The 25,788-nt window shown below is 41.2% G+C and overlaps 2 protein-coding genes and 1 non-coding gene across 9 annotated transcripts in view; 1 reads left to right on the top strand and 2 right to left on the bottom strand.

Annotated features, from left to right (window-relative positions):
- LOC119728622 (eukaryotic translation initiation factor 5B-like) overlaps positions 1-9,173 on the bottom strand; it is a 30,847-nt gene extending 21,674 nt beyond the window's left edge. Inside the window, exons 1-13 of the mRNA XM_038200933.1 lie at positions 8,974-9,173; positions 8,124-8,225; positions 7,291-7,402; positions 6,838-6,869; positions 6,497-6,642; positions 5,684-5,917; positions 5,025-5,153; positions 4,655-4,792; positions 3,583-3,749; positions 2,626-2,836; positions 1,787-2,023; positions 1,101-1,363; positions 224-331 (exon numbers count right to left, since the gene is read on the bottom strand). Coding sequence (XP_038056861.1) covers positions 224-331; positions 1,101-1,363; positions 1,787-2,023; positions 2,626-2,836; positions 3,583-3,749; positions 4,655-4,792; positions 5,025-5,153; positions 5,684-5,917; positions 6,497-6,642; positions 6,838-6,869; positions 7,291-7,402; positions 8,124-8,225; positions 8,974-9,023 — 1,929 coding nt within the window. The 5' untranslated portion in view covers positions 9,024-9,173. The remainder of the gene's footprint in view (positions 1-223; positions 332-1,100; positions 1,364-1,786; positions 2,024-2,625; positions 2,837-3,582; positions 3,750-4,654; positions 4,793-5,024; positions 5,154-5,683; positions 5,918-6,496; positions 6,643-6,837; positions 6,870-7,290; positions 7,403-8,123; positions 8,226-8,973) is intronic.
- A 412-nt stretch (positions 9,174-9,585) lies between these two features.
- LOC119728621 (transmembrane protein 144-like) lies at positions 9,586-25,674 on the bottom strand. 7 transcript variants are annotated; one of them, XM_038200926.1, is made up of 11 exons: positions 25,639-25,674; positions 19,885-19,983; positions 19,320-19,537; positions 18,391-18,513; positions 17,547-17,646; positions 16,868-16,948; positions 15,975-16,107; positions 14,504-14,598; positions 14,109-14,206; positions 12,839-13,056; positions 9,586-12,159 (listed from the first exon to the last, which is right to left on the bottom strand). In XM_038200926.1, the coding sequence occupies exons 2-11, from the start codon at positions 19,968-19,970 to the stop codon at positions 12,025-12,027; spliced, it is 1,287 nt and encodes a 428-aa protein (XP_038056854.1). In that variant the 5' UTR covers positions 19,971-19,983; positions 25,639-25,674; the 3' UTR covers positions 9,586-12,024. The 7 variants fall into 7 exon arrangements, with proteins under 7 accessions (XP_038056854.1, XP_038056853.1, XP_038056855.1 ...); XM_038200925.1 differs by lacking the exon at positions 25,639-25,674 and adding an exon at positions 20,495-20,572; XM_038200927.1 differs by lacking the exon at positions 25,639-25,674 and having other exon boundaries at positions 14,504-14,595; positions 19,885-20,468.
- On the top strand, positions 21,716-21,788 carry Trnak-uuu. The gene has a single exon. It is a non-coding gene; the product is annotated as a tRNA-Lys (tRNA).
- Positions 25,675-25,788: the final 114 nt, after the last annotated feature.

Below are 25,788 nucleotides of genomic sequence, written 5' to 3'. Positions count from 1 at the left end.
AATCAAGCGCGCGTCCCCATGCACCCGACCCGAGCCACTGCACTTGCGTACAGCAGACTCTCACACCCGAAAAGGCGAGTGTTTGTGGAGAGGGCGCCCTACTGGGTCTGTGACCAAAAAAAAGTCCAGAATCCGGACTAGCATTTATGTGGAAGTGGCCACTATTCAACTTTTCGGATAAGGAGTTTTTTTCCTTTCTAAATGATTGCGTTGGGAGCCATACCTTGTCCAGAATCTTGGTTTTGCCGGTGTCTACGTGTCCCAAGACGACAACCACGGGTGATCTCAGATGGTCAGTGGACTTTCTGGATTCAGCTTCTTCCCTTCGTTTCTAGACAAGAACAATGCAAAAAGAGGTTGATTGGAGCTGGATTTGAACCTGGTTTGAACCTGTGACCTCCGGATTGACTCTCATTAAAACAAAACAACCCAACTTTGTTGTGGAGGAATCCATCACAGGTCATTTACAATCTCACAAGTCCTCCAGTCCCAAGTCAATTAGCGATTCCAATGTTCCTCTGTTCCTCTATATCCCCTGCTAATCGTTGATCAGGTTCATCTCGATCAGCAGTTTGATTATATATAACATTCTTAGACATGGTCCGGTCATCCTCAGACTCTGACACCGACTTACTATCCAATACCTCGTGACATAAGGCCAAGGACGAAATTGCGTGTTTTCAGGCTTACATCACTACTTTGTGTGGTTATTTCATCAGGCTCTCATATGCAAAACTGATTTTTTTTATGGTCCCAGCCCAGCCTACTTGTTGCAGACACTGTCCTACATTTTTTGGACACTTTTATTTCATTTTTTGTAACGTGTTCGCGAGTGCGATCTTGCCAAACAGTGCAGTAAAGCCTATCAACAGGGCAGCAAACGCAGAATAAACAGTTGATTTACGTGTTAACTGATACGAAAGCCTGCCCAGAAAAACCCCACATTTTACCCACACTATTTTTTTCTTCAAAGTAATAGGAAACAGAACATTCTTTTTTCTTGGCCAATTGTTCTAGACAGAGAGTCCAAGTCAGAATTGGACTTGCGATGGGATCGACTGCAACACTGGGTTTGCTGGAAGAAGAGTCTGAACACCGACCTGAATCCGCAGTTTGACTTTATCCCTGGCTTTCTCGGCTTTGCTCCGCTCGTCCTCGGATTCTGACTCCGATTCAGACTCGGACTCGCTCTCCGATTCCTCATCCTCATCTGACTCCTCGCTGCTCGCCTCTTCACTATCCTCATCATCTTCATCATCTTCTTCTTCGTCGTCGTTTTCATCTGCCTTCTCCGCATCCTTGACAGGTTGGACCGTGATCTCAGCCGTCGGGATGCCGTCCTGGGGTGGCTTCTCATCTTTGCCTTCAAAGACAGAAATAAGGCCAAAAAAAAATAAACACTCTTCCGGCAAGATTGCAAGGAAAGCCAGAAATCTGGTCACTTGTTTTAAATGACGGGCTTCAACCAACCAATGCCATGATCAGCAACATCTCTTATGTTGAGAAAGATCAGGGTACCCGGAGCTTGGATAGAGGTGTACCTGGACACAGGTGTCCTTCCTAAAAGTAAAAGTAATTTAGCACAACCTTCCCCAATCTTGATAAATCCCCTCAAACCTCCAGTTGGACTTGCAAGGATCTGGGATGGTTAGGATTAATGCGCAATGTCAAACTCTGGGGAAACCCCCCCCCGAATTATGGCAAATGAAGAACATATAATTGAGATAGACGTGCCAGTGGGATACAACTAATTGTGGGCTAAAAATCCTGATTTTTTAAAAATTACTTTGTTCTTCTTCTTCTTCTCTGTCTTCATCTGAGCCTTCTGCATCCCAGGATTCAGTCACTGCCTCCCAACTGTCTTGAACAACCTCCTCGTCCTCCTCCACCAACACCTCCTCCTCCTTTGCCTCGTCTATCACTTCAGTTTCCATGGCAAGCGTATCTGCGGCCTCCTCTTTCATGTCTTCAGATTTCTCCTCGGAATCCTCGCGCTGCAGCTCTGTGCCCACTTCAGCTTGTCCTGAAAATCGAAAAAGAGTTGAATGAAAGTTAGGAACATCGGGGACCATATGCTTTTCAAGCTTTTGGAGTCGATACTTGGTGGAAGCTTGCAACTAAACATGCACAACTGGAATGAGGTAAAGCTATTACCAGCCGTAGTCGAGTAACTGGGACGCAACCTTTCTGTGTAACACTACATTTGAATCACATTATAAACAGCTTGGGTTCGATTCAGCATTTATTTTATACATAACAGGAATCTAAGACAAAATTGTTGACGTATTTGCTGTTTACCAAAAAAACAAAAGGATTCAACTTTTTCAGAATAAAGGATATGGGCTTTTTTTTTCTAGTTTTGTCAACAATTTTTGCTCAATTGAACTGCCGGCCACTAACTGTTGTGCAGTTCTTCATCACAACCTATAGGTTGATGTCAAAAAAAAGATTTCAGCTAAAATCTCGGCTTAATAACTGATTTACTTACTCCCAAGCGAGACCAGAAATCCCTCAACACATTGTGTATCCTGTAAGCTTGAGGGTATACAGCACATAACCAGCAATGGAAAATGTACGTAGATTCCAAACTAAAAATAAGATGTACATGATTTGTTTAGAACCCACCTTCCGTCTGGTCTTTCTTCTTTTTCCGTTCCCGGACGCCGTACCGGACTTTCTTCTTGTTCTCCTCAGCAGCTGCTGCCACCGTCTCTTTGCTGGGTACTTCCACCCCTTGCTGCTTGAGAGCCTCCAGCATGGCCTCAGCTCGGGCCTTGGCCTCCTTCTGGCTCTTGGTCAGGTACTTGCCTTCCTTCTTGAGTCTCTCGATGCGCTCCTGGAAAAAAAGAAAATGTCGTCCAATGTTGAGTTTGATTGATGGAGTTAAGTGAACTGGCTTGAGTTAAGGGCGGTTTGGGGGTGAAACAGGTGTTCAAAGGCTTGGATTGAGTGTTGTTTTGGTTCCGGTGGGGTTGAAATGTGTTGCAGTGGAGAATAGGGACGGGTACAGTTGGGTCAGCTTTGGGTTGAGGTTGGGGTGGGGGATGGGGACGGGGTTAGAGGAGTTGGTATTATTAGGCTTAGGTTCACCGCTGTCAGCTTTGGGATAGGTGCAGATAGGATTGAGTGGGGGATGGATTTGGAGAAGTGGGCAACACTTCCTTAATCCCACAAAATCTTTCACCCCCCCCCTTCTGTAGCGGGGTATCTGAAAGTGAGAGGGAAAATAAATTTTTAATAATTGGGCGGGCGATTGGCCTCTTTGCAACCCTGCTTTCAACTCCTATGTCTGAACTGTGTTCACATCTGGCAAGATGCATCGTTCACCAGATTTGAAAATGAGTCCATTTTTCAGGACTATGATGACAGTCTTGCCAGGATTTTTAGAAAAATTCTGCTCACATTTCCATACTCTTTGAGGTATACCCTGACTCTTAATGAATTACCACATGCAAACAGCACGGACTAGATGGAGTATACGTCTCCTAACGTTTCAACAACATTGTGTTCAAATTTCCCATGCACCGAGAAACTGGCCCTTACAGTAACTAACAACAGCATCAAACGAGATGCCCTACGCACCTTCTTTTTTTGTTTGTCTCGTTCTTTCTTCTCTTTCTCCAGTCTGAGTTTCTCCAGACGTTTCTCTTCGGCCAGCTCAGCTGCTTTAATCCTGGCCTGTTCCTCTTCCTTCTGTCGTTCCTCCTCCTCTTTCATCTTCTTCAGGGCCTCCTGCATGGCACGCACCGCTGGTATTTTTTTTTCCAAAAAAAGATAAATCACATGTGATGAACGCAGCAAAAGGTGATTGATCATTGGTTTTCATTTCTTATTTTTTTATTGGTGTATTTATTCTTTTAAGGCATTTTGGACCATTTGCTTTTCATGCATTTTATTCGTTGACAAAACTAACACTACTCCAAATCCAAAGAAGAATCATCAAAACCTAACCTGTTGAAGATTCAGCCCAGTGAATATTACACTTACCGAGAAAACAGTGAAAAACCATGCAGACACTTTTGATTACAAAACATGATTTATCAATAGCACTCTTTATTACCAAGCCTCAGTCAATTGACTGATAGTTGAAATTCACCTACATTTCTTGATATCTTTGAAATGCCTGAAAGCCACATGTAATACTTTCAAGGGATGTTTAGAATCAGAATGATCTTTAATCTAAGTAAGATTTTTTTATAACACTTTGGTGGGTTACTTTTGGGATAAATGCAAATGATCCTAAATGCCTTTAATAATAAAAATTATCGTTTGGGAGGTTAATCATCCTCACTCGCAGCTGCGAAGCTGAATTGCGAAGGACGCGGCTACAATATGTCATATGGTCGTAAATACGACCATACAACCAATATATGACCACGGAGCACAGCCTGAGATCCATAGTGTTCTAATCAAAATCGAAAGATCTAATCCACCCACAACCGCCCTGCCTCTTACTCCCTGTACCAACCAAAACCACACCAGCACTGCATGGTTTTTATGGATTCATCAAGAAACTATACAATGTTATACAATGTAGTACAAATGTAATGGGTTCAGCGAGTATGAAAGTTTTTATGAAGATGTAAAGAGGATACAAAATATAAAAAAAAAAAAACCTCAATTTCAAGATAACCCTTCCCGTCCTGACTTGTACCTTTTCCCGGCTTCTTCTTTTTGTCCTTGTCTTTCTCTTCTTCTTCCTCTTTTCCTTTCTTCTTTTTCCTCCTCTTCTTCTTCTTGTCTCCTTCCTCCTCCTCCTCCTCCCCTTCCGCAGCATCACCCTTGGTCTCCCCTTTAAGAAAATGTAACAATTAGTTAACATCATCAGAGATGCGCATTTTGTTACGGGATGGTTTTCATTATAATGTTTGACATTGTAATAACAGCCAGTGCAACTGCTGATGTGGTGTTGCGCTGCTGTATCTTTTTTCTGCTTAAAAAGGAGTTTTTCCTTATACAGGTCAAACCAAAATTGCATTTAAAAAAGAACACCACGATTTTCCTAATGGCAACCATTCAATTACCTTCTGCTGGTGCCACAACCTCCTTGTTCTCTTCTAGTTCTTCGTCTTCTTCCTCTTTTCCTTTCTTCTTTTTCTTCTTCTTCTTTTTCTTGTCCCCTTCCTCGGGCGCTTCTTCGTCATCTTGTTTGTCTTCAGATGGATAAGAAAAGGAAAATTAAATCGAATCGATCTCTTTTGATTACTGGGTGAAAAAAATATCACCTTCATCAAAGATATTGTCATCGTTCTTAATCTAATTGGTCAATGTGCACTGTTTGATTGAAAGGCAGAACAGAAAACCCCATAATAGAAGCTCTGTGATCATACACATATAAAATCAGGACAGGTCTATGGGCTCCATGCACAAGTACCCCCTCAACGGTAAGAAAGGGAGAGTTGGGAGGGACCACTGGGAGAGACACTGGAACGCATTGCCAATGACAACCGACACTCACGTAAGGACGCTATGGCTTTATGCACGCGAACACTCGGCTCTCGAAAGTGGCCCAAAAGCGCCTTCTTTTGTTGGCACACGGAGCCAGTAGTCTAGTACAGAACAAGCCACCATATGAAACCTAGAGAATGAGTCTGAAACAGAAGGTCTTGTTTCATTGTCAATGGCAATACAGAATCTGAAGCCAGAAAAAAAACAACTTTAGTTATGACACAGCCATACACACCTTGGATGGTCTCTGCTACTGCTGCTTTGTCGCCCTCTATTGTCGATTCTCCCTCATTGTCTGCTCCTTTCGTCTGTTGTTTCTGCCGGCGATTCCTGGCCTCGGCGCGCTGCAGTTCTTTCTTCTTCCGCTCTCGCTCCTTCTTCTCGGCCCTCTTCTGGGCGGCTGTTTTGATCACGGGACCTTCATCACTGTCTTCATCATCCTGAACGGGTTCTCTCTGCTCGGCGGGCTGTGATTTGGACACAAAAAGGATTTTTTGCAGAGTTGTAATCGAGTCAATTTCTCATCTCCAGTCAATCAAAAGTCAATCACAAGTCAATCACAAGTCAATCACAAGTCAATCTCAAGCCAATCACAAGTCAATCTCAAGCCAATCACAAGTAAATCCCAAGTCAATCACAAGTCAAATTACAAGCAATTAAAAGTCAATCACAAGTCAATCACAAGCCAATCACAAGTCAAATCACAAGCAATCACAAGTCAATCACAAGCAAATAAGGAGTCAATCACAAGTCAGGTAACAGGGAACAATGATGAACACTGCATTGCCTTGGGAACTTTGAAACAATCGAAAATTAAGTGTATTTGCAGTGAAGTTTCATTGAATTTGTCACTAAAGACTTGAGACTTGATGACTTGTGATTGACTTGTAAGGATTTGATTTCAACCCACGGACAGAAAACACAGCCCAAAACAACGAGAACAATTCTAACTGCTGACTCTTCACTAAAGAGATTAGTTTCGTAGTGTACCTGCAAACTCACCAGGTTATTGTACCAATGGTAACACGTAACAAGCACACACAACTTACCTCCTCCTCCTTCTGTGCATCTTTGCTTTCTTCATCTCCATCCTCCGCTGCCTGGCTCTGTACAGTCTTATTGCCTTTACCTCCTTTCTCCTTCTTGGCATCCATGCTGATGGCTTCCAGTTCTTTAGCAATGTCATCCTCGTCCCTGCAAATGTACAGCAAAAAAAAAACTGATTGAGGGTGGGTTTGTTTGCTAGAATCTTGATGGATCCTGGATCTCGGGGACCTTTTCCCGATCGGTAGATCAGTGCGAGTTTCAAAATGGCATCCAACGAAATGATGTATAACGTTAAGAGTGTGCATAAAAAAAATCATACATCTACTGATATAGACTTCTTACCAGTCGTCTTTTCTCTTCCTTCCTTTCTTGCCCTGCACAAGACAAAAGAGAGGGGAAAGGGTAACTGTGCAATGAACTCTGAATCAAGTCTACTAATAACAGAACTGTCACGTGAAACCATTGTTTGATAATGTCACGATGGAATTACAATCATAGTCGTGAAATTCATCGTGTTCTCACATGCAGAATGAACGGACCCTAACACACAGAGTTGTTGACTTTGGTTTCATTTCTGGAACCAGAATCTTTTAAAAGTTTTAAATATCCTAACTAGACAAATTACTTGATATCACTGACATTATATTATAGGATTTGATGTGATGAAGCAGAACATGGAGCTCTATTGAGCCCTATACTACCCCCTCCCCCATGTGCAGGTCCTCAAATCTCCTTGAGCCGAAGCCATAGAACAGGCATAGGTTGTCTAGAGAGCATGCTAGGTCTAACACCAACCTTCTTGCCCTTGGCAGCTGTCTCCTCCTCGTCAGGAACCTTGGCCGTCTCTTGTGGCATCTCACTCTCTCCCTCCTTGGCCGCTAGCTCATCAAACAGCTCATCCACGTCCCTGGACACAGCAAGTTTTCAATTTTTACTGAGGCATCGGGGCCAATGTAATGGCACTACTTAAGCACAGAAACGCTCAGAAGTAATATCTAATATTTTCTGATCATAAGTTCTATGGATTTGGCCATGCTACTGAGCAATACAGCCAAGCACATCACAGTACAGAATTTTCAGCTTGGTTGGACGTTTATTGGAAGTTTTTAAACAGAAAAGTATTTCATTCAAAAGAACTCAGAAGCTCATAAGAGAAATTTGTCTAATTAACAAAGAAGGAGCAAAAGCACCATTACATTGCCACCATGTATCGTTTTTAACTTGATTGCCTTATGTTTTCATTCCTTTGGGAAGATTGAAGAGTAAAGATACCTCACGATTTCCTGCAGAGGTGGAATTTGAGAACTGATTCAGGAAGAATTCAAGCAAAAATGCCAGAACTTCCTGTAGTTGATGACTGATCTTAAGGCAAACAAAAAACAGTTCTGCTTCCGATTACATGGCATTTGAAAATAGGGTAGGTAGGTAGGGAGTTTTTGTTGTTGGCAATTTTGCTGTACTATCATGTGGAGGTGTCTGCATGTTGTCAAGGGTTAAAGATAGATTGATGATTTGGGTGTTTTTTTCCTCATTCCCCCATCCAAAAAAAATAGGGTAGGGGCTGTCAAAATAGTGTAGGTAGGGTAACCGGAAGCAGACCTTCTTTTTTTTGTGGCCTTAGCACCTACTTCTTTTTCTTCTTCTTTCCTTTCTTGCCTGCCGCCTTGCCGCCCATATCCTCATCATTGATCTCTTTCAAAGCTTTAGCGACGGGGTCCAAATCATCGTCCCTGCATGATCAATTAATAAAACACCTGTCATCATGCTGAACAAAAGAACTTGTTTTGACAAAATTCATTACATAATTGTTTATAATTCTACAAATTATAAACAGTTCAGTGCTCCCGTATCCCATCCAAGCAAATGTAAAAGTAAAATTTGCACAAACACAGTCACTGTATCCATAATCCTAAAATTATCTTTACTGAAAAACCTAACAAAATACACTGATAATAATAAAAATTCACACAACTTTAAACCTACCTTTCTGGAGGAAAAAAGGTTCCTTTGTGGCAAAAAAACCTTCTTTTTTCTAATAGATTTGTCTTTCTATTATTTTGTTTGTTGAAACTTCAAAGTAAAATCTTATGGTATTGTGCAGTCGGCTATGTTGGCTTGTTCATTATAATGGGCCTATATCATGTGAACTGATGATGCTGACTGACTAGCTTGACTGTTGTGCAATCAAAATGCTATCTTTAGTATTCAACTCAATCATAGTTACAGGATTTCATAATCTGTTAGGAACAGGGTCCTAAAAATATTGCCATTGTATTACCGAAATAATGACATGACATGCAAGATGGCATTGATGCATTATTGACCTGTGATTGTGCAATAGACACAGTTCGAACCCCCGGCCTAGGCTTAGTCAACAACATGAGGATTTCGCCTAGCCTTTCATCATCAGGAAGCGCTTCACAATCACAATAGCCTTCTGGAAATAACAGACAAATGTGGTCAAAATTCTCAACTTACGAATCAGTGTCGGCTCCTCTCGTGTTCCTGCCCTTCTTAGGTTTTCCCATGACTCTTAATTTTGACGGAGTTTAGTCTCCTTTTGGTAAACAACGATTTTTTGTGTTCGTTTTGTAGAACCGTATGTCCACATCAACGTCGCGCGATCGGCGCATTGCAAAATCACACACACACATGTCGAACTTGAGGTCAACTCAATAGGTCACATTGTGCCAGCCTCGTTCCCTGTTTTGTGGCGTTCAACAAAGCGGAATGGAGATACGAGGTTGGTGTGGCCCTGTTTATGGATAGTGGGCGGGGAAAGTGTGTGGGGGAGGGGTAGTAGCATTCAGGGGCGTGACAATAGCCCAGTTTGGGGGGGGGGGGTTCATTTTACCATGTAGCAGGAGGGACCTTCCCAGGTTTCATGAGATTCCAAACATATAACACTCTTTTTTATTTCTTCTCTGAAATCTCAATTGCGAGGGGGGTTATGAGGGGGCCTTCGGGTGGAGGGGCGGGGGGGGGGGGGTACAAAGTATTGTCCTAAAGGCAAACAGTGCTTTCATCATGCTTCCAAATCACTATCATTCAAAATGAATAAATTACACTCAAAATATAGAATCAACAGTGTAATGTAAAATGTTAACACATTTTTATTCAGTACTTGCATCACATGACAAATGTTACATAAAATATATTATGCAGGAAGACAGAAAGACATTTACATTCTTTTTTATATCCTGAAAAGTTTTCCAAAAGAAAACAAATTGTTTCAAGGCATATGTCTTTTGTGTGGGTAGAAATAAAGCTGAATTTAGAGCTACATTTTTTGTAGTTTCCCCGTTTAAGACTAAACGAATACAATTATTTATTATTTTACTTGAGAGCTCATTGAATGAAAGACAATCCTCCAAATTAAAGAAATGTCCATTGCTAGAATTATAATCGCATAAAATAATCAAAATACATGATTTATAAATGTCAAATAACACATCAACTGAATTATTTACAAATAATTCCTTCCAACAAAGTTAATTAAAATATCAACACAATTACAATTATATCAATAGCCAGAAATATTTGAAGGTTATGAAATAAAAAGTCACACTGAAAAAAAAAAATCAATTAAAATAGTACTGGCAGTCAATTTTAAGGTAGTTCATGAATTTACAAAAATAGACAATTTTTTTCTGAGGAAAACCACCACAAAGAATATAGAAATGTCAATTTGGAAGAATATTTATAATCAGCCTTTCGAAGTACAAAATGTACATTTTATGAATATTTTTGTATGATATACCCGCTTCTGAAGAAATTGTTTTTGTTTTGTGATGTGTGTTTGTTTGTTTGTGCATGTCTGTGTGTTTGCTGGTCCCAGAGGGACAGTCTAGTGTCTGACTGACTGACAGACTGATCGACTCACTGACTGACTGTCATTTGTGAGTCGGGCAGTGCTGTTGTATAGGATTACCCCGTAATGTCAATGAATGGACTAAGTCCTGCCCATTGTGTACACTGATGCATGAGACGACTTCCAGTGAATAGTTGGCAATAAGTCAGTTCAGTGTCTCGATGAAGTAGTCCAGGTCAAAGGTCATTTGGGATAAAATGGCTGACGCGATGTTATGCGATGCTACACGAAGGCACATTCTGCTCGTAATTAACACGCGAGCGTCATGCGACCGTCTCCTTGCACGCTCATGCGCCTTTGATGAGCATTTGATTATACAGAATGACCTGAGACCCAGATCATTGTGCGCAGTGTAGTTGAAATTACTGAACTGGCTTACTGAATAGAACTATTTGCACTCTTGGAACAGCTTTCCCGAAGGCTCGTCCTTTGTCTTGTTGAGTCATTTTGGGCAAAACAACCTTTACTGAATAAGCACCGTAAGCAAATACTTTGGTTACAGACTTTCAGTACAGTGAAATCTCGATAAGTCAAACCTCAAAGGAACAAGTTCAAAATTTGACTTAGGAAGAGTTTGTATATCATTGTTATACTACTGAAGGCAATGGATTCTTTGTTTGACTTAACAGTTGTTTTGAGTTATCAGCCTTTGACTTATCGAGATTTCACTGTATAGTGCATATTTGGGTGGCAAGTACAAGTCTGGATAATCCTTTCAAAAGTGATATTAAGAAACTTACAAACAATTTAATGATGAACCAACATGATCTGCCCCTTCCTATATTTTAGAATACATAATTCCCCATTCGTCATAAATATAACAAAGTTGCACCCGTGCACAAATACTACTGCAAGAAGGAACTTATAATACTGTTGACGTTTAGTATTATGCATTTACATTGTATAATACAGTCTTGAGAAAATTGCCCTCTTAATTTGTCTTTTTTTAAATATGTAATATATTTATATCATTTATAGATTGAAACAATTATAATTTGTTATTTAAATGAAACATTATTCAACAACTTTTAAAGTTTTACCGTCAGGAGTTTCTTGGCAGACATCTTAGAAATTCATGGCCTAATATATGACTTTGATATAAAAAGAGGTATTTTCATAAAAAGTTTCAAATGAGACAATTTCTTGTGGCCTTAAGGAATATGTACATGTACATAAATCACACACCGTTGAATTCATTTGCACTCCGGCCAATTTCTCTCTGAATGTTTTGCAATGTCAAAAATACTTTCCATTTTGGTAAAACAAGAACTGGCTTGTATTTTTATCTTTATAATTCATCACAAAGCAGAAGCTATCAAATAATTGGATAATATTTTTGAACAAAGCAATTGACTGGGGTGGGGTTTGAACCTGCGACCTCCGGATTGCCGTTCCGGTGCTCTACCAACTGAGCTATCCAGCCATATGTTGGTGGTTTCCAAATTTTGTCAATGTCTTTGTTCAAGCGGCACTAGTCAGAAGCCATATACCCGTATATGTCATGTAGCCAGCGATCACGCCCAACCTGTGCAGGAACAATGCTGCAAACATGAGAAATAGCAAACAGGATCACTCAGAAAGATAAAGCTTTGTTCAACTTTAAAATTAGTATATCATACACCTAGTCAGTATCCCTTTGTGATTTATTTATTCGAATGTTATTTGGAAAGTGCAGTGAAGACGGCACCGGTGATGGTGATGGCGAAGGCAAGCCCCAGGACAAGGAGATTCCTGACACCGCGGATCTCACCAAACAGCAGCACTCCCCACAGGGATGCTATGATGCCGGGACCCTTCAGGAAGAGAGAGCAGTGAGTGTAATGTATTATTATCATTCATGGTAAAGAAACCAAGGATTCTTTAATAGCGTTCTGTAGCTCGGGGGAGTGGGGGGAGTGTGGCCTTTTGGTTAGGGTTCGCGACTCATGATCAGAGGGTCAGGGGTTTGAATCCAGCTGCTCGCCATTGTGTCCTTGGGCAAACCACTTCACCCCACTTGCCTCTCTCCATCCAGGAGTATAAATGGGTACCGGCGTTAGCTGAGGAGTAACCTGCGATGGACTTGCATCCCATTCAGGGGGAAAAGCAATATTCTCAGTCGCTTCATGCCAAGGAAACCGGAGATAAACGCCAGCCTGATTGGCCACATTGGCTCATGTCAGATTCTACTTTACTTTACTGTAGATTGCCAACCTGAAAAACTTTTCACAGCTACCCTTCTCGGGAACACCGCATGTGAGTGCAGTTGCATTTTATAATTACATCAGAGGACAAGAGGACAACGCATTGAGTTTCTTTGCGGGAGCGTCAGGCGCCATCGGCAATGCGCTCAACAGTTCCTCCCAATGGTCTCCCCAAACTCTTCCTTTGAAAGTGTAGAGGGGGTACTAATGTGTGAATAGACCATGGGTACAAATGAAGAAATGTTTGAGAAATTCAACCTGGCCTAGCTATCACATATGCCTGATTTACCGTGGTAATGATGGGGAAGCTAACGCTTTCGGACAGGTTGAAGTTGGCAATGAACCAGCCAGACTGCGCGATGCCCCACATGACGCCCGAGACCACGCTGGGAATGACTACACCCACACCGATCTGAGGCCGGTTGCGCATGTAGATACAGTACAGCATGAAGTACACGGACGACGTCAGGCAGATGCCGCAGAAATGAGCAAAGACGTAATCCAATCCTGAAAAGACAAAAAGGGGCAAAATGGTTTAATATTGCAGGATTAGTTAAAGGAGAAACCTATGACAACGGAACAAATTAACGTGCGTCTGGGGTGTGGATTTATGGTGTGGATTATGGTTAATTGAGCTATATTTCTCAGGGCTTGGCCTAGTTACATAGAAGGTCGGTACTAGCGTAAAACAGAACCAAAACAGTGGAATATCGTGAGACAGGAAATATTTACACAAGGCCAAAAAAATATGGGATCATGCAAAGTTATATCAACATATGAAATTTAAGTTTACAACCTATGTCAAGGCCAGCTCCAAAATGTCATGATACCACAAATGCAGTGATTGGTCAGGATGCAGAATTCACTGTGAGTGTAGTTTTTGGGAATACGACTCGTGGGTTGTCACTTTGCGAAAACCAAAATTAGGTGCTACTAACGGCGCACGAGTAACCAAGAAAACTCGGGGACCACCGAGTGTCAGTTAATGGTGTCAATGACGAGGTCCTTGGTATGTTAGAACAAACGTCATAAACGTGGAGTTAAAGCTATAGTCCATCATTTGCAGCCATCCGAAAAAGTAACTGGCGTATTATTATTACAAAACATACTTGGTTAAAAGATAGGAAGTGAACTAAACTCCCTGTGAAATTAATCTTTCTGGGAAGCTGTCATTTTGAAGTAATCAACGCACCGTAGGAAAATTTAAATTAGTACTTTGTTTTGTTATTTGGCGCAGCGCACGCAAGCATTGGCACGACGCACAGGCGCGCGCGGTTGCTATAATTTGTCGGATCAGTGCGCGACATCGCGTATAGCTGCAATTCAAAACAATTCAAAACATGATTCAGCAACTTTTGATTTGAAATTGAGATCCTAGAATGCTGTTTTTCTCGGAATATACAGCTGAAGCTGAGCTGAAACTTCATCAGGTTAGTTGTTCAGTATCCTTCATTAGATTTTGAACACTTTTGTTGCTTCAAACGAACAAAATGCACAATTTACAAATGATGGACTATATCTTTAAATATAGGTTTGGATGAGAATGAAATTCCACCTACCATTTTGGCTGGCACCGTCTACGTTATCCTGAACCCAGATACACGGTACAAAGTTGAAGCCATACAGACATCCAGCAAAAATAGCCATGACCACACCTCTATGTGTAAATTTAGACCAAACAAGCTTATGGTCAATTCGTATTGTCAACAGTTTCAATTTTTGTTTTCCCCCAAAAAATTCATGCTCTGCACTTCTGTACTACTTCAAAGCAATGAGGGGGAAACGCAACCCAGAAAAAGACAGATTACTTTTGACTGAACAAAAATTAGGTAAAGTGAAAATGGAGTATCTCTGATCTTCGAATGGAACAACTCAATGTAACAAAATTGAAAAACAAAACATTGAAAGCAGTTACACATCAAATAAACAATGTGAGTACATTTCAAACACTTACACGACTCTCTTCTGAAGCGGCGAGAGCTTATCTACCCAGGAGGAATCTTTCGGCCGTTCGATGGGGGTATATACAGCATTGGAACTGTCAGACTGCTTTAAAACAGATTATATGACAAAACACATGAAAGGTCAGAACAAATGTGATGTGATCAAGCTAAATAAGTCATTTGTCGGGAACTTTCATTTGGAGATTCAGGCCAAAATAGGGCCACTTCATCACATCACTTCATCACATCTCTTGGTGTTCCGACTTCCATAATTTTTTAACTAAAGATGGTATCAGCATGTGGTTTTCACAGCAGTAATGCTGAGATTGTGCTCTTTTCAAATCTGTAAAAAAAAGAAAAATTGACCAGGGTCGACAAATGACTCATTTAGCTTGATCGCATCACAAATGGATGGTACCAGAGAGGGGGTTGGGTTTGAAAGGGGAGGGGGGTAGTGAAAGGCAAGGGGAAGTGGATTTTGAGCCCACAAATTTGGCTGCATTACCAAAATAATCGTGTCCGAGTATAATTATGTAAGTTATTTTCAAGCATTTTAAAAGATTGAGTATATCATTCGCAGCTATCCAAAAAGTAACTCCCTATGAAATTAGTCTCTCTGGCATGCTGTCAATTTAATGAAAACAATAAAGGAAGGTCATTTCCAAAGATACGTCAAGTGATGCATTTTTTGGAAATTTGCGTTAGTAGTTCATGTTTAATTTAGCCGTGAATGGGTGCACGCAAGCATTGATAAGACGCATACGCGCGCGGTTGCTATTATTCGTCAGTTCAGCGTGTGACATCATGTAGCTGCAATTGGCTGATTGAGAATGTGTCCGGGGAACATTTGAATTGAAATCGAGATCCTAGAATATTGTTTACTCGGAATATACGGCATTCACTGAGCTAAAATTTCACCAGGTTAGTTGTAAAGCACCTTTCTTTAGATTTTGAGCGCTTTTGTTGCTTCAAACAAAAAAATGCAAAAATGACAAATTATATACTCTACCTTTGAATACTTTGTTGCTGTTGTTGTTGGTTGTTGTTGTTGTCATTGTTGTTGTTGTTGTTGTTGGCATGAGGCAATGGGAGAGGCAACTGTTATGTTAGTTTCTTTGTCGGCTTACTTGTTGGTTATCTTCGTTTTGTTAATTTACTTGTTACTTGTTCCATTATCTTTATTTGTTTGTGTGTGTTTCCATGTTCCCTGTAAAAATAAGTACACTAGGTATGATTGCATCAATGATGGACTTTTGAAATTGTAGATTTTTTTGCGTGATTCAAACGATGTTATACTGAAGGTATACAAAATGTTGTTGATGCAATGAAGAGATTTAAACAATGAATTTTTTTCTAAAATGTAACAATTGAAATGGGATATTTGCGAAGCCTGAGGTGCCGATCGTGAAATGATTCGCAAAGTGAGTTGGCCAGGAAAGAGGAATGTAACCATGGCAACCAGATGGCCCAAAAACAAAATACCTTCTGTCTGGTATCAGCCAGTAGAGGTGTTGTTTGTAAGTGTTGTGAATCGTCATGGGCAACGTATGTTTCTCTCGATTCATCTACTGGCTCGGTCAGGACAGTGGGCCTTATGAAAAGCAGTACGACTATCCTGAACATATCAGAATGTACGAAAGGAACACACAAAACAAGAAAAAGTTTGGGATTGTGAAAGGAATTTTCACTCACGTCATCGACAAGATTGGTTTGCTCATCGTCAAGCGAGGGCGCTGCCTTGCTTACTTCCGGCTTCACCAGAAGAAATAACACAGCACTACGACAAAAATGAAACTCAAGTAGTTAAGGTTTCATGTAACATTGAACGTAACACTTCTTTGTAACTTGAAAAAAAAAAAATATAGAAAAGCACTGTAGAAAAGAAACTTGAAATGTCAAAATAGTACGTTTAAAACCGTCTTGCAGCCTGCCTTGACACGAATAATGGCCCGCGTCGAAGGCGACTCGTTTACTATTGGCCGAGCAGGTGTTTATTCCCATTCATAAACACCTTTTGTTCAAAAAATCAAAACAAGTCACGATTCTGTAAACCATTTTACCTCTTTGGTGAAACACCTCTCTGGCCATGTCTCAGGCACGTGCCTTGCGAGTGTCCTTTTATGGAGACTGGCACACTCGGCAAGTACTACGTGATGTGGCGCAGAATGCAGCAGTGCAGGGAATGAAGTGTTTAAACCAGCCGGTGTTTTATCAATGGTTCAAAACCACCCACATGACGGGCTCTTGACCAATATGAATGGGTTAACTGTCTTTTAGGTATTTATAAGTTGCCAATAAAGTTAAACTTGCACAAGTTTAACTTGAGAAAAAAAAAACAAGCTGATTTTTGACCAAAATGTTCTTCCAAAGCTCACCTTAGCATTGCAAGTGACACTCCTATGTAGTTGAATGCCGGATTGTGTAGCTTATCTTTGTTGATGCCAAAGAGTCCAAAACTAAGAAGGACCCGAACATAACAAGTATTAATGGAATGAGATATAATATTTCATTAAAAAACAACTCGCAGAAAACTTTGAAGAAACGGAAATAATTGTGCAACTCTGTGTAGAAACTGCAGACCATACAGGAATCGTAGTCATTCAAACAATTTTTTGGAAGGGGGGTTACTGTAAAAAAAAACGGGCTAAAGCTGAGAAGCCATTTTTTTTAATTGCATGATTTGATTATAGATAATTTGGACAATTGGCCCGGTTCATATTCAGCGCAGATGCAAATGCAAAATCAGGCTTTAATTGCATTGCGAATTTGCTAAAAAAAAAAAATTGAATATATTTCAACTCCAGGTAAATTCGCTGGGAAATTTTGCTCACATTCACAGTACGGTATCAACGTGAAGTATCAACTGGCCTTATGCTAATATGACTTGACAAATGAGCGTGCAGTGTATTCTTAGAAAGAGCGAGCATCCTCTGTGGAGTCATGCGTAGTGGCTTCGCTGCTGTGCTATATTTTAACTCCGTGTGGAGGACACAGAGCATTACTTCTCAAACTCCCTTACGAGTCCAGAAATAAGAAGAGAAGAAAAGAACTTACTGTCCACTGGCCCATCCCGTGAGGAGATTCAACGAGCCCCAGATGAGAATACCTAAGCTGAGTCCTATAGTCTTGATGATTGGAACCACCGTCACATTGCCTGAACAACGACACGAAGAGAGTTAAAGATGTAAGAAACAGAATGAGAAAAGCTAAATAAATTTTAAATTTATCAGCCGATTTTGGACAGCATGGTGGTCAAGACGTCTGCGCTACTAGTAATCAGAAGTCCTAGGTTTCACCCCGGAAAGCTTGTGACTTTTTCTCACAAGCCCCACAACATTACTCAGAAAACAGCTCTTATAATATAACATCAGGATTTGAAGCGTTGCGTGGTGGGGACAGCAGATTACCAGGAAGACTATCTGCATTGCCTTATGCAAAGCTACCTCTTTGGGTTGGTACAGAATGGTTCCAAGAACTGATGGTCCACAAAATTTCATCTGAAGGAAAGTTCTCGGGTATAGGCCACTCATCGACAATGGCACTCAAGAATAGAGTGCCCATAAGAATAGACCTTATAGCGCCCTCAACTGTTATACACAGACCACATAAACCTTGGCAAATAGCAGTGGATCTGAGGACAATATTACAGAGGTGCTAAACTAAGCATAGACAACACTGTTATCAAAAACAGCTTACCAATCAAACAATGTCCTCTACTATAAATTTCTAATAACTGGTCCATGCCTTTTTGTTATCGGAATTCAAATGTGTTCAATTGTTGCAAGTTTGCAGCATGAAAAACTTGATGTGACACCACAAAACCGCCAGTACGATCCGGCCTTTATGTTTACCAATATTTATCTGCTTCGCAGCTGCATTGATTGGGCCCTGCTCTTACCTGTGGTCCATAGGAAGCCTCCCAGCATAGCCAGGGGATAGAATGGGGGAGAGCCACGCACCAGGTTGACAATCAATCCCACCTGCCATATTGCTATGCCGTCTATCCACTGGTAAAACATCCCTGTACATAATAAGCAATGATATCAAACCCATAACAATTAACAGACGCAAACCTTGAATACATTCAAGCTAGAAAGAACAACACCAAGTGCGAATGTCAGACTGTTTCCAGCGCCCCCCCCCCCCCCAACCCCCCATCCCCAGGCCCCATAATTCCTGGGGAAATGCTCTCTCTTGATTGACTCTCAGTCAATCAAACAGTGTATTTTGACCAATTATATCACAACTTTTGGTCACGTGACCACGGCAGTTTGGCCAAAACATGACTTGCGTTCTACTCCAGCGAATGCAAGAAGAGCGAGTGCAAAAAGATTGTGCGCCAACAAACATAAGGCGAACGACTTTTAGAGACATTCGCTAATGTTTTCAAAATGGCCGATGCAACTACATTGTACAGGCCTAAATGTTATACTTCAGTAGGGGTTACTAATGTTTTACAGCTGTGGGATAATCCTTGAGAATCCCTCCAAATGGTCCCCAATGATCCCAAATATATTACTGGCTAAACTTCACACTCACTCGACATTAATTCTTGAAGAATCTTGTAGGCTGCTAGCCACACGGATTCACTGGACACCGCCATTTTGACAATGGCTTAGTTGCCCAAAGCGGTTCCGCTTTGCCGAACACCACTGGCCAACGCTCAGGGAATGTTCGGATACTATTGGTGCAACTGAAACAAAGCCACAGTCACAAGCATTCTGAGATCAAAGGCAGTCAGGGCTTATGGCCAAATCTGAGCTAGTCAATTATTATTAGCAATCCAACCAAGTATGACGTACAATTTGACAGAAATTGGATGCTTACCGTCCCCGGTGTCTGCCTTTTTGATGGGGACCAGGTTGGAGCCAAAGAACAAGACTGCCACGGCCGCTCCAATGAAACCTACTGCGGTGGAACTAACGCCAGTGTTGTTCTTGGCGCTGTCACTGGACAAGTCGTCCCACGTGAAATCATCCTGCTCGTCCAGAAGGAATGCTTTGCCATCAGCATCTGTTTTAACGTCATGTGCATCTATATCGAAAGGAAATATTTGGTTATTAGACTTATACACTGTCCACTTTGAAAGTACGCTGCACGAAAATTGAAACTTAAATACATTTGTCCTTTTTTTTGGGGGGGGGGGGATATCAATTACATTTTGAGCTCAACGTTAGTGCTCACATTGAATCATAAAATAATGTCATAAATATAGGGCTACAGTAGGCTACAACCATGAATAATTTCAGACCCATGTTACAACTTGAGAGCATTGACATATTACACTAACATTAAAAGGCTGTTTGTTTCACTATATTTTAGTTTTGCCTACAACTGGGCTCCTTCGTAGTACTAGTTCAAGAAGTAAATATTGCTGGGGAAATGTTGCCTACCTGAAGATGACCCTGTAAAGCATGACAGAAGGACAACCATCAGCATCAACACACCAAGGGAGCTCCATTTCATAAGCACTGCCATTACAATACGCAGACTGGATTGATAAATCAAAGTTTTAGATTTAACTTAAAGTGTCAAGTTTGTTTTTTGTGATCTGAAGGACAACTCATCAGCTCATCAGTCACTGGCCTTACTCTGAATTAAGCCCGAGCCACGATTAGGAAAGAAAAATCAGTTTTCAGTTCAATTTCTGACTTGCTATATACACAAACCACACAGTCATGACAGTAGAGAGCTTTTCAGGCCCCCGGTCACGAGATACCGGCGATTATACGGATAAGTAATGCAAGCCTTTGCAGACAGGTGTGCAGGAGAAGGACCGAACACCTGACTGGTGTGGTTCCGGTGATGACCGTTAAATGTGAATAGCGCCACCAATAGGCCGTCTACTAAATAATGTATTGCATGTGGGCCGCACAGCAAAACTTTAGGAATTTCCGAATTGAAATTGGTTCCTAAACTATCGAATTCACAAGGCATTTGTTTTGTTACTAAAAAAAAATCCCAAAAAGCCATCGCATAGTCGGGAAAATAGGATAATCAACCTTTTTAGGCCCCCGTCACGATAATAGAGATCAGTGGTGTGCAGGTACAGTGCGAGCAGGACGAGGTAACCGTTAAATATGAATAGCGCCACCAACTGGCTCCGACAACTATTTAAAATACTCTTAAAAAGAATTTTGTTTTCTCCTTAATTACGATAATTGTCTGGCAGCCAATAATTGAATTAATTTTTAAAAGAAATAATATTCAATAAGTTATGTCGATGTTTTTTGTTTAATGTTTCATTCAAACGTAAATAACTTTTTATTGCTAGGAAAAATATATATATATTTTTCGAGGTGAAACTCCAAAATAGACCGGGAAGTTAGAGACTCAAACAAAAAGCCATTGCCGGGGAAAATGAAAGAATCAGCGTCAAGATCATAAATCTCGCTCGACGTCTGGGTTTGTGTAGTCTATGGAATATCCCCTTGCTCTGTATACACGTCAATGTCTGATCCTGAGACTAGCATGGGGATGATGATTAAAACTGAAGAAATAGGACGGTAATTGGGGATGGGGGGGGAGGGGGAACTTTGCTAGCCCATTTTCCTCCCTGGAAGAGACGTTTAAGTTGTTGAGAAGACAAGCAACGCTTAAAGCCTGGGATAGACAGTTAGACACCCCTTCGAACACCCCCCCCCCAGAAAAAAAATACTATTCTTATATCCTAGTCATGGTATGAATGAATACTTTACTTTGCTTACCCCCCCCCCCCCCCCAATTAATAAGTCAATTGTTTATAGATCGGGGCGGAGTGACGTCATCCTATGAAAACATCACTGTGTTACCATTCAGCACTCCAGAGTCAAGAATCACTGAGTTTCAAGAATACAGGTCTGGGAACTAGATAAAACTGTAAAAAAAAATTAATAATAAATCCCGGATGTCCCCGCACCCAACAGTTTTGAAACGTCAGCCCGCCATGTATCCGCAACATGTGGAAACATGTGGGAAATTGGGACTATCGAGGTCGGGAAGAACACAGGGACAGGTTACCAAGGTAACCATTGTCATCATGCTCATGGTGTGGTGCAGCTTCGTGGACATGTACGTGTACATGTACATGTACACGAAGCTCACGGTACATGTACATGTACTTCGTGCCTTGAACAAAAGACGGGCTCAGCTGGCAGTGGTAGTAACACGCGCGCAGATGATGGTGTGGTGTTGTGTAATATACCCACTGGAATATGAACACCTTATTACCCATCTTATGGCGAGCCCGGTTAGCTCAGTCGGTAGAGCATCAGACTTTTAATCTGAGGGTCGCGGGTTCGAGTCCCTCACCGGGCGGACTGATGTTTTGTAGAAAACAGCATTGCATTGACAGTAAATATTGATGAATGCGATTATAAACTACACTGTATATTCCGTTCAAATGATTTTCTTTTTTCCCTCCTTTTTAAAATTAATAATCAGTAAAGTTGAGCCCTCATAAACACCAGCAAAGACAAGAACATAAATACGTATGATCATGTTTCACAATCATAATACCATTACTATCAAAATACCCCCCCCCCCCCCCGCAAAAAAGGTCTGCTTTTTCTCATCATAGCATTTGTGTTTAAGTCCTGCATGAGGTGTTAAGTAATAAAGATGCCAAAAGTACCTCAAAATCCTTGATCAACCATACTCGGGGGAGACAATGCTAAAGTGAGGAAAGAACGCTGAAAAAAGTACAGTGAGTACCGTCAGTTTTTCTGGCCCTCCATCATCGATTCTTCTCTTTTTTTGGGGGGGAACCAGTCTATACCCTTGCATGTAGGCGACTGGTTCACTTCACGCATTCCTATAAAAACGTTAAAAAAGCTCTGTGCTAATTATACACACAAAATAAACGAACACACCTTTTTGTTTGCTAAACTAAAAATAGAAAACATAAAGCTAAATATAGACGGACTGTAACTATAAATACACACAGTAAACAAGCGGATTAATTGGGGCCGTGGTTTTTTTTCCGGGTGACTGGAGGGCCAGTTTGAAGGGTAGGATGGAGTGACAGAAAAGTGGCAGCGGGTCATTTGCGCTTGTATAACCGCAAGGTCATTTAATAGTACAGTATTGGTAGCCTTGTGGACGGCGAATCACATGTTGATCTTTTATTTCTGGCATCTTGGGAATTGCAGGCGCGGATGCAGAAGGGATGTTTTGGGTGTCAACACCCCCCCCCCCCCACCACCTATTGATTTTCGGATGCCAAGTGTCCGGAGAAATAAAACCTGTCCACATTTCAGAATTATTGCTGATGACCCCCCCCCCCCCCCCCCCCCCCCAGCGAAAATTCCTGGATCCGCCCTGGGTTGTACTAGCAATGGTTGATTATTGTTTTGGGGTGTTGTGTTTTTTGGAAACTTTGTTCAGTATCTTCCCGAGTTTTGTGGTTGCATCCCTTTATACTATGGTTTTATAATTAACTTTTGGTCCAGTATTCAGCTCCTTTCCGCAATCCATATGAACAGTATCTCCACAATATTATTTGGCTAACAAGATCACAACATAAATGAGGACATAATAATATCATTATTCCCTCTGTCATTGCCTCTTGTCTTCGCATGTGCAGGCTTTATCCATTCTTCCCATAGTACTTTTAATATTTTTTCCCCGAGCACTTCTACTGACAATAAGCAACCATAACACCAGACTCAAACTCAGCAAACCATACAAAAACTCCAAATAAAAACTTGTTACTATGACTGAGCATGGAGGTAGAATTCTACCTCCATGCTATGAGCAATTTGGGAACAATGAGTTTCCCGGTTCTTCAGTTTCAGAACCTCCAAACTAGAAATTATTTTGTTACATTGGCGCAACCGTAAAACGTCTCATACAAACCTTCAAATCTTATTATAAGTAACATTAGGTCCAGATGCATAGAAGTTGACCAGATTTTGTTCCCGGTTATGATTTCAAGGCTAGGTCGGAAGTCACAATTAACGGGGATAATTTATTCTCTGTTTTTCGATGATTGACGTATGATATCTCCCAAGTGGCGATTGCTTTGGGCCAAAGGTTTCTCAGTCCGTGGTGGACCCGAAGGAATACAGTTTGATTTGGTCACATGCGCTTTTATGTCTATTACAGCATTGTTATTATTATTCCGTTCAAGGAGGTCACTGCTGTTGACATGGGTTTCCGGAAGTCACTCAAAAAAAAACACCAATCCTCTCTATCTTTGTTTATTTCTTTCATAATTCTGAATCAGTTGAAAATTTGTTTCCGGAGTTTGTTGTTTTGGGGTTGCTTGTTATGATTGTAATAATCAGAGAATGTATAATAAGGCGGGGAACTTGTAAACCTCTACGGGAGTTCATCTGGTTGACTTTTGTTGGAGTTTTCTCGCCAGGGACACACAAGTACCCAGGGCCGGGCGATTTGCAGGCTTTCAAGGCGTTTTTCATTGAATCTAGACTGCCAATCAAACGGACAAGACTCCAGGGTGAAATGGGTGATTTGAACTCAGGGACGGTTAAGATATGGTAAGGGACAGTATCCATATGCAAAACGGGGTTGGAAACTATTTTGGCTTTTGCTTAATTTAATAAGCTTTGAAATTTTGTCTTGATTATGTGATGTTGCTCTGAAAAAGAAAGAAGGGACTACAGATGAAGACTGTGGATTTACCAAGTCAACTCATTCTTTGAAATAACAATGGTTATGAATTATGAAAGCTTTATAATCCAATGTTATTAAAACAATATCACATAGGGCTAGCTATTATCTTATGGGAAAACAAGTCTGCTCCAAATAATTGACAGTGCGCCCCCTTGCGGTGAAGATCCTCTTCTCACACGCGCCGTCAAACAAAAAAAGATATCGGTAGGATAAGTTTGTGCGTGTGACTTCGACTTGTCTTGCTGTTTTGCCTGAAGCATGTGACATGTAAACAAGCTGAAGCAGTAATCGTGGATGATGATCGGTTCATTGAACGCCAAAATACGAGCCTTGTAGCCTCCGGTCCCACTTGACATTAGTCTAACTCTATCACTACATTGGCACGAAGGATTTGAATACCGATTTTGTACCAAAATATGTTAAGGCCAACAAAACTTTATAATTCCACTTGAGAAAAAAAATTGCAGAAATCAAATACATGTAGTTAATTAAATTGATTGATTAAAATCTCTCCCGCTTATATCCTCTTGCAACAACTTTAAGCTGTCACAAATGATTCTAAATGTCACATTTCGGTGAGGCCTTTTTGAAATTGAAATTATTTTATTTCATATTTTAGGGTAAATGATTCGTTTGCCGGATGTTTGCGCCTCACCATTTGCAAACAAACGTCTTTTCCAAAGGCATCTTCAGGATACAGAACTATAGATACAACCTAATCGGATTTTGCTCCCTAAAAATAGAAGGAAAAAACACCTTTAAAATATACAAAGATGGCGGTGTAATAAAAAGATCATGCCTTGCTCATGGTCAGACGATCGTGACGAGCCAACATCTCGAAGACGGCACAGAAGCACCCATGGATGAACGATTTCAGCGGACTTTGCTCTTTCGCCAATTATTCATATTCCCCAAATCCCTCCCGCGAGAGATGAGTTTTTCTTTGTAGATCAGCACAGGGGCAAAAAATGTAATTACCACTGAACGTCGGTTGTGCATTGTATGAGGCTCTTCAAGTACAGTCGCATGGCATTCTACAGTTGACGATTTCGAACCGTGTAATTAACAACCAGGAATTTTTGGCCGGCTGAAAAGAGCAACATACGCGGGCTATTTTGATTCAGTGCTCTTAATAAACACATCTTCATTCGTGCAAACCGCCGGAGATTGCAGCACATAAAAAGAATGCGTCTCTCTCTCTCTCTCTCTCTGGAGCAGCACAGAGTTAGTCCAGCCGCCAAGTGACCTACGCACGATCCGCCGATCGAGTCGCGGGACGACCGGTCGCGTGTCAGCATGATTTATTGAGAAATTCCCTCCGTTTATATTTCATCAAAAGTGCTCAAGATTAATGCATTCCGAACTGTAAATTCTGACGTATGTCTTAAAAAATCTCTCGCGCACTCTTCTCCTTTCTTAGACTATCCCCGGCTTTGGATGCTGTGATGCAATTGGTCCGTTACTCAGCAGGCCGTCCTGAGTTGTGGTCAGGCGAGATGGATAAGGAGATGAAGGAATAGTTTGTCCTCACCTCACATTCTTTCATTGCCGCATCTTCCCTTCAGACCGACAGCCAGACCTTGGACAAGCTACGGGTAGCCTTGAGTATCCTACACGCATCCTTATGGACTCCACTCTCTGGATACTTCAGCCTGGCTGCATGTGATGTTTTGGTGATGAG

The sequence above is a fragment of the Patiria miniata genome, unplaced genomic scaffold, assembly GCF_015706575.1.
Source record: "Patiria miniata isolate m_02_andy unplaced genomic scaffold, ASM1570657v1 HiC_scaffold_20, whole genome shotgun sequence".
Classification (NCBI taxonomy): Eukaryota; Metazoa; Echinodermata; class Asteroidea; order Valvatida; family Asterinidae; genus Patiria; species Patiria miniata.
This window is presented reverse-complemented; position numbering and strand designations above follow the sequence as displayed.

Excerpts from the sequence above, each read along its gene's own strand:
- LOC119728621 (XM_038200926.1), bottom strand. The coding sequence starts at position 19,970 with ATGGCAGTGCTTATGAAATGGAGCTCCCTTGGTGTGTTGATGCTGATG. Across the intron at positions 16,108-16,867 it reads GTGTCACTTGCAATGCTAAG|GATAGTCGTACTGCTTTTCA; the intron begins GTGAGCTTTGGA and ends TGATATGTTCAG. Across the intron at positions 13,057-14,108 it reads AGACGGTGCCAGCCAAAATG|GATTGGATTACGTCTTTGCT; the intron begins GTAGGTGGAATT and ends TTGTCTTTTCAG.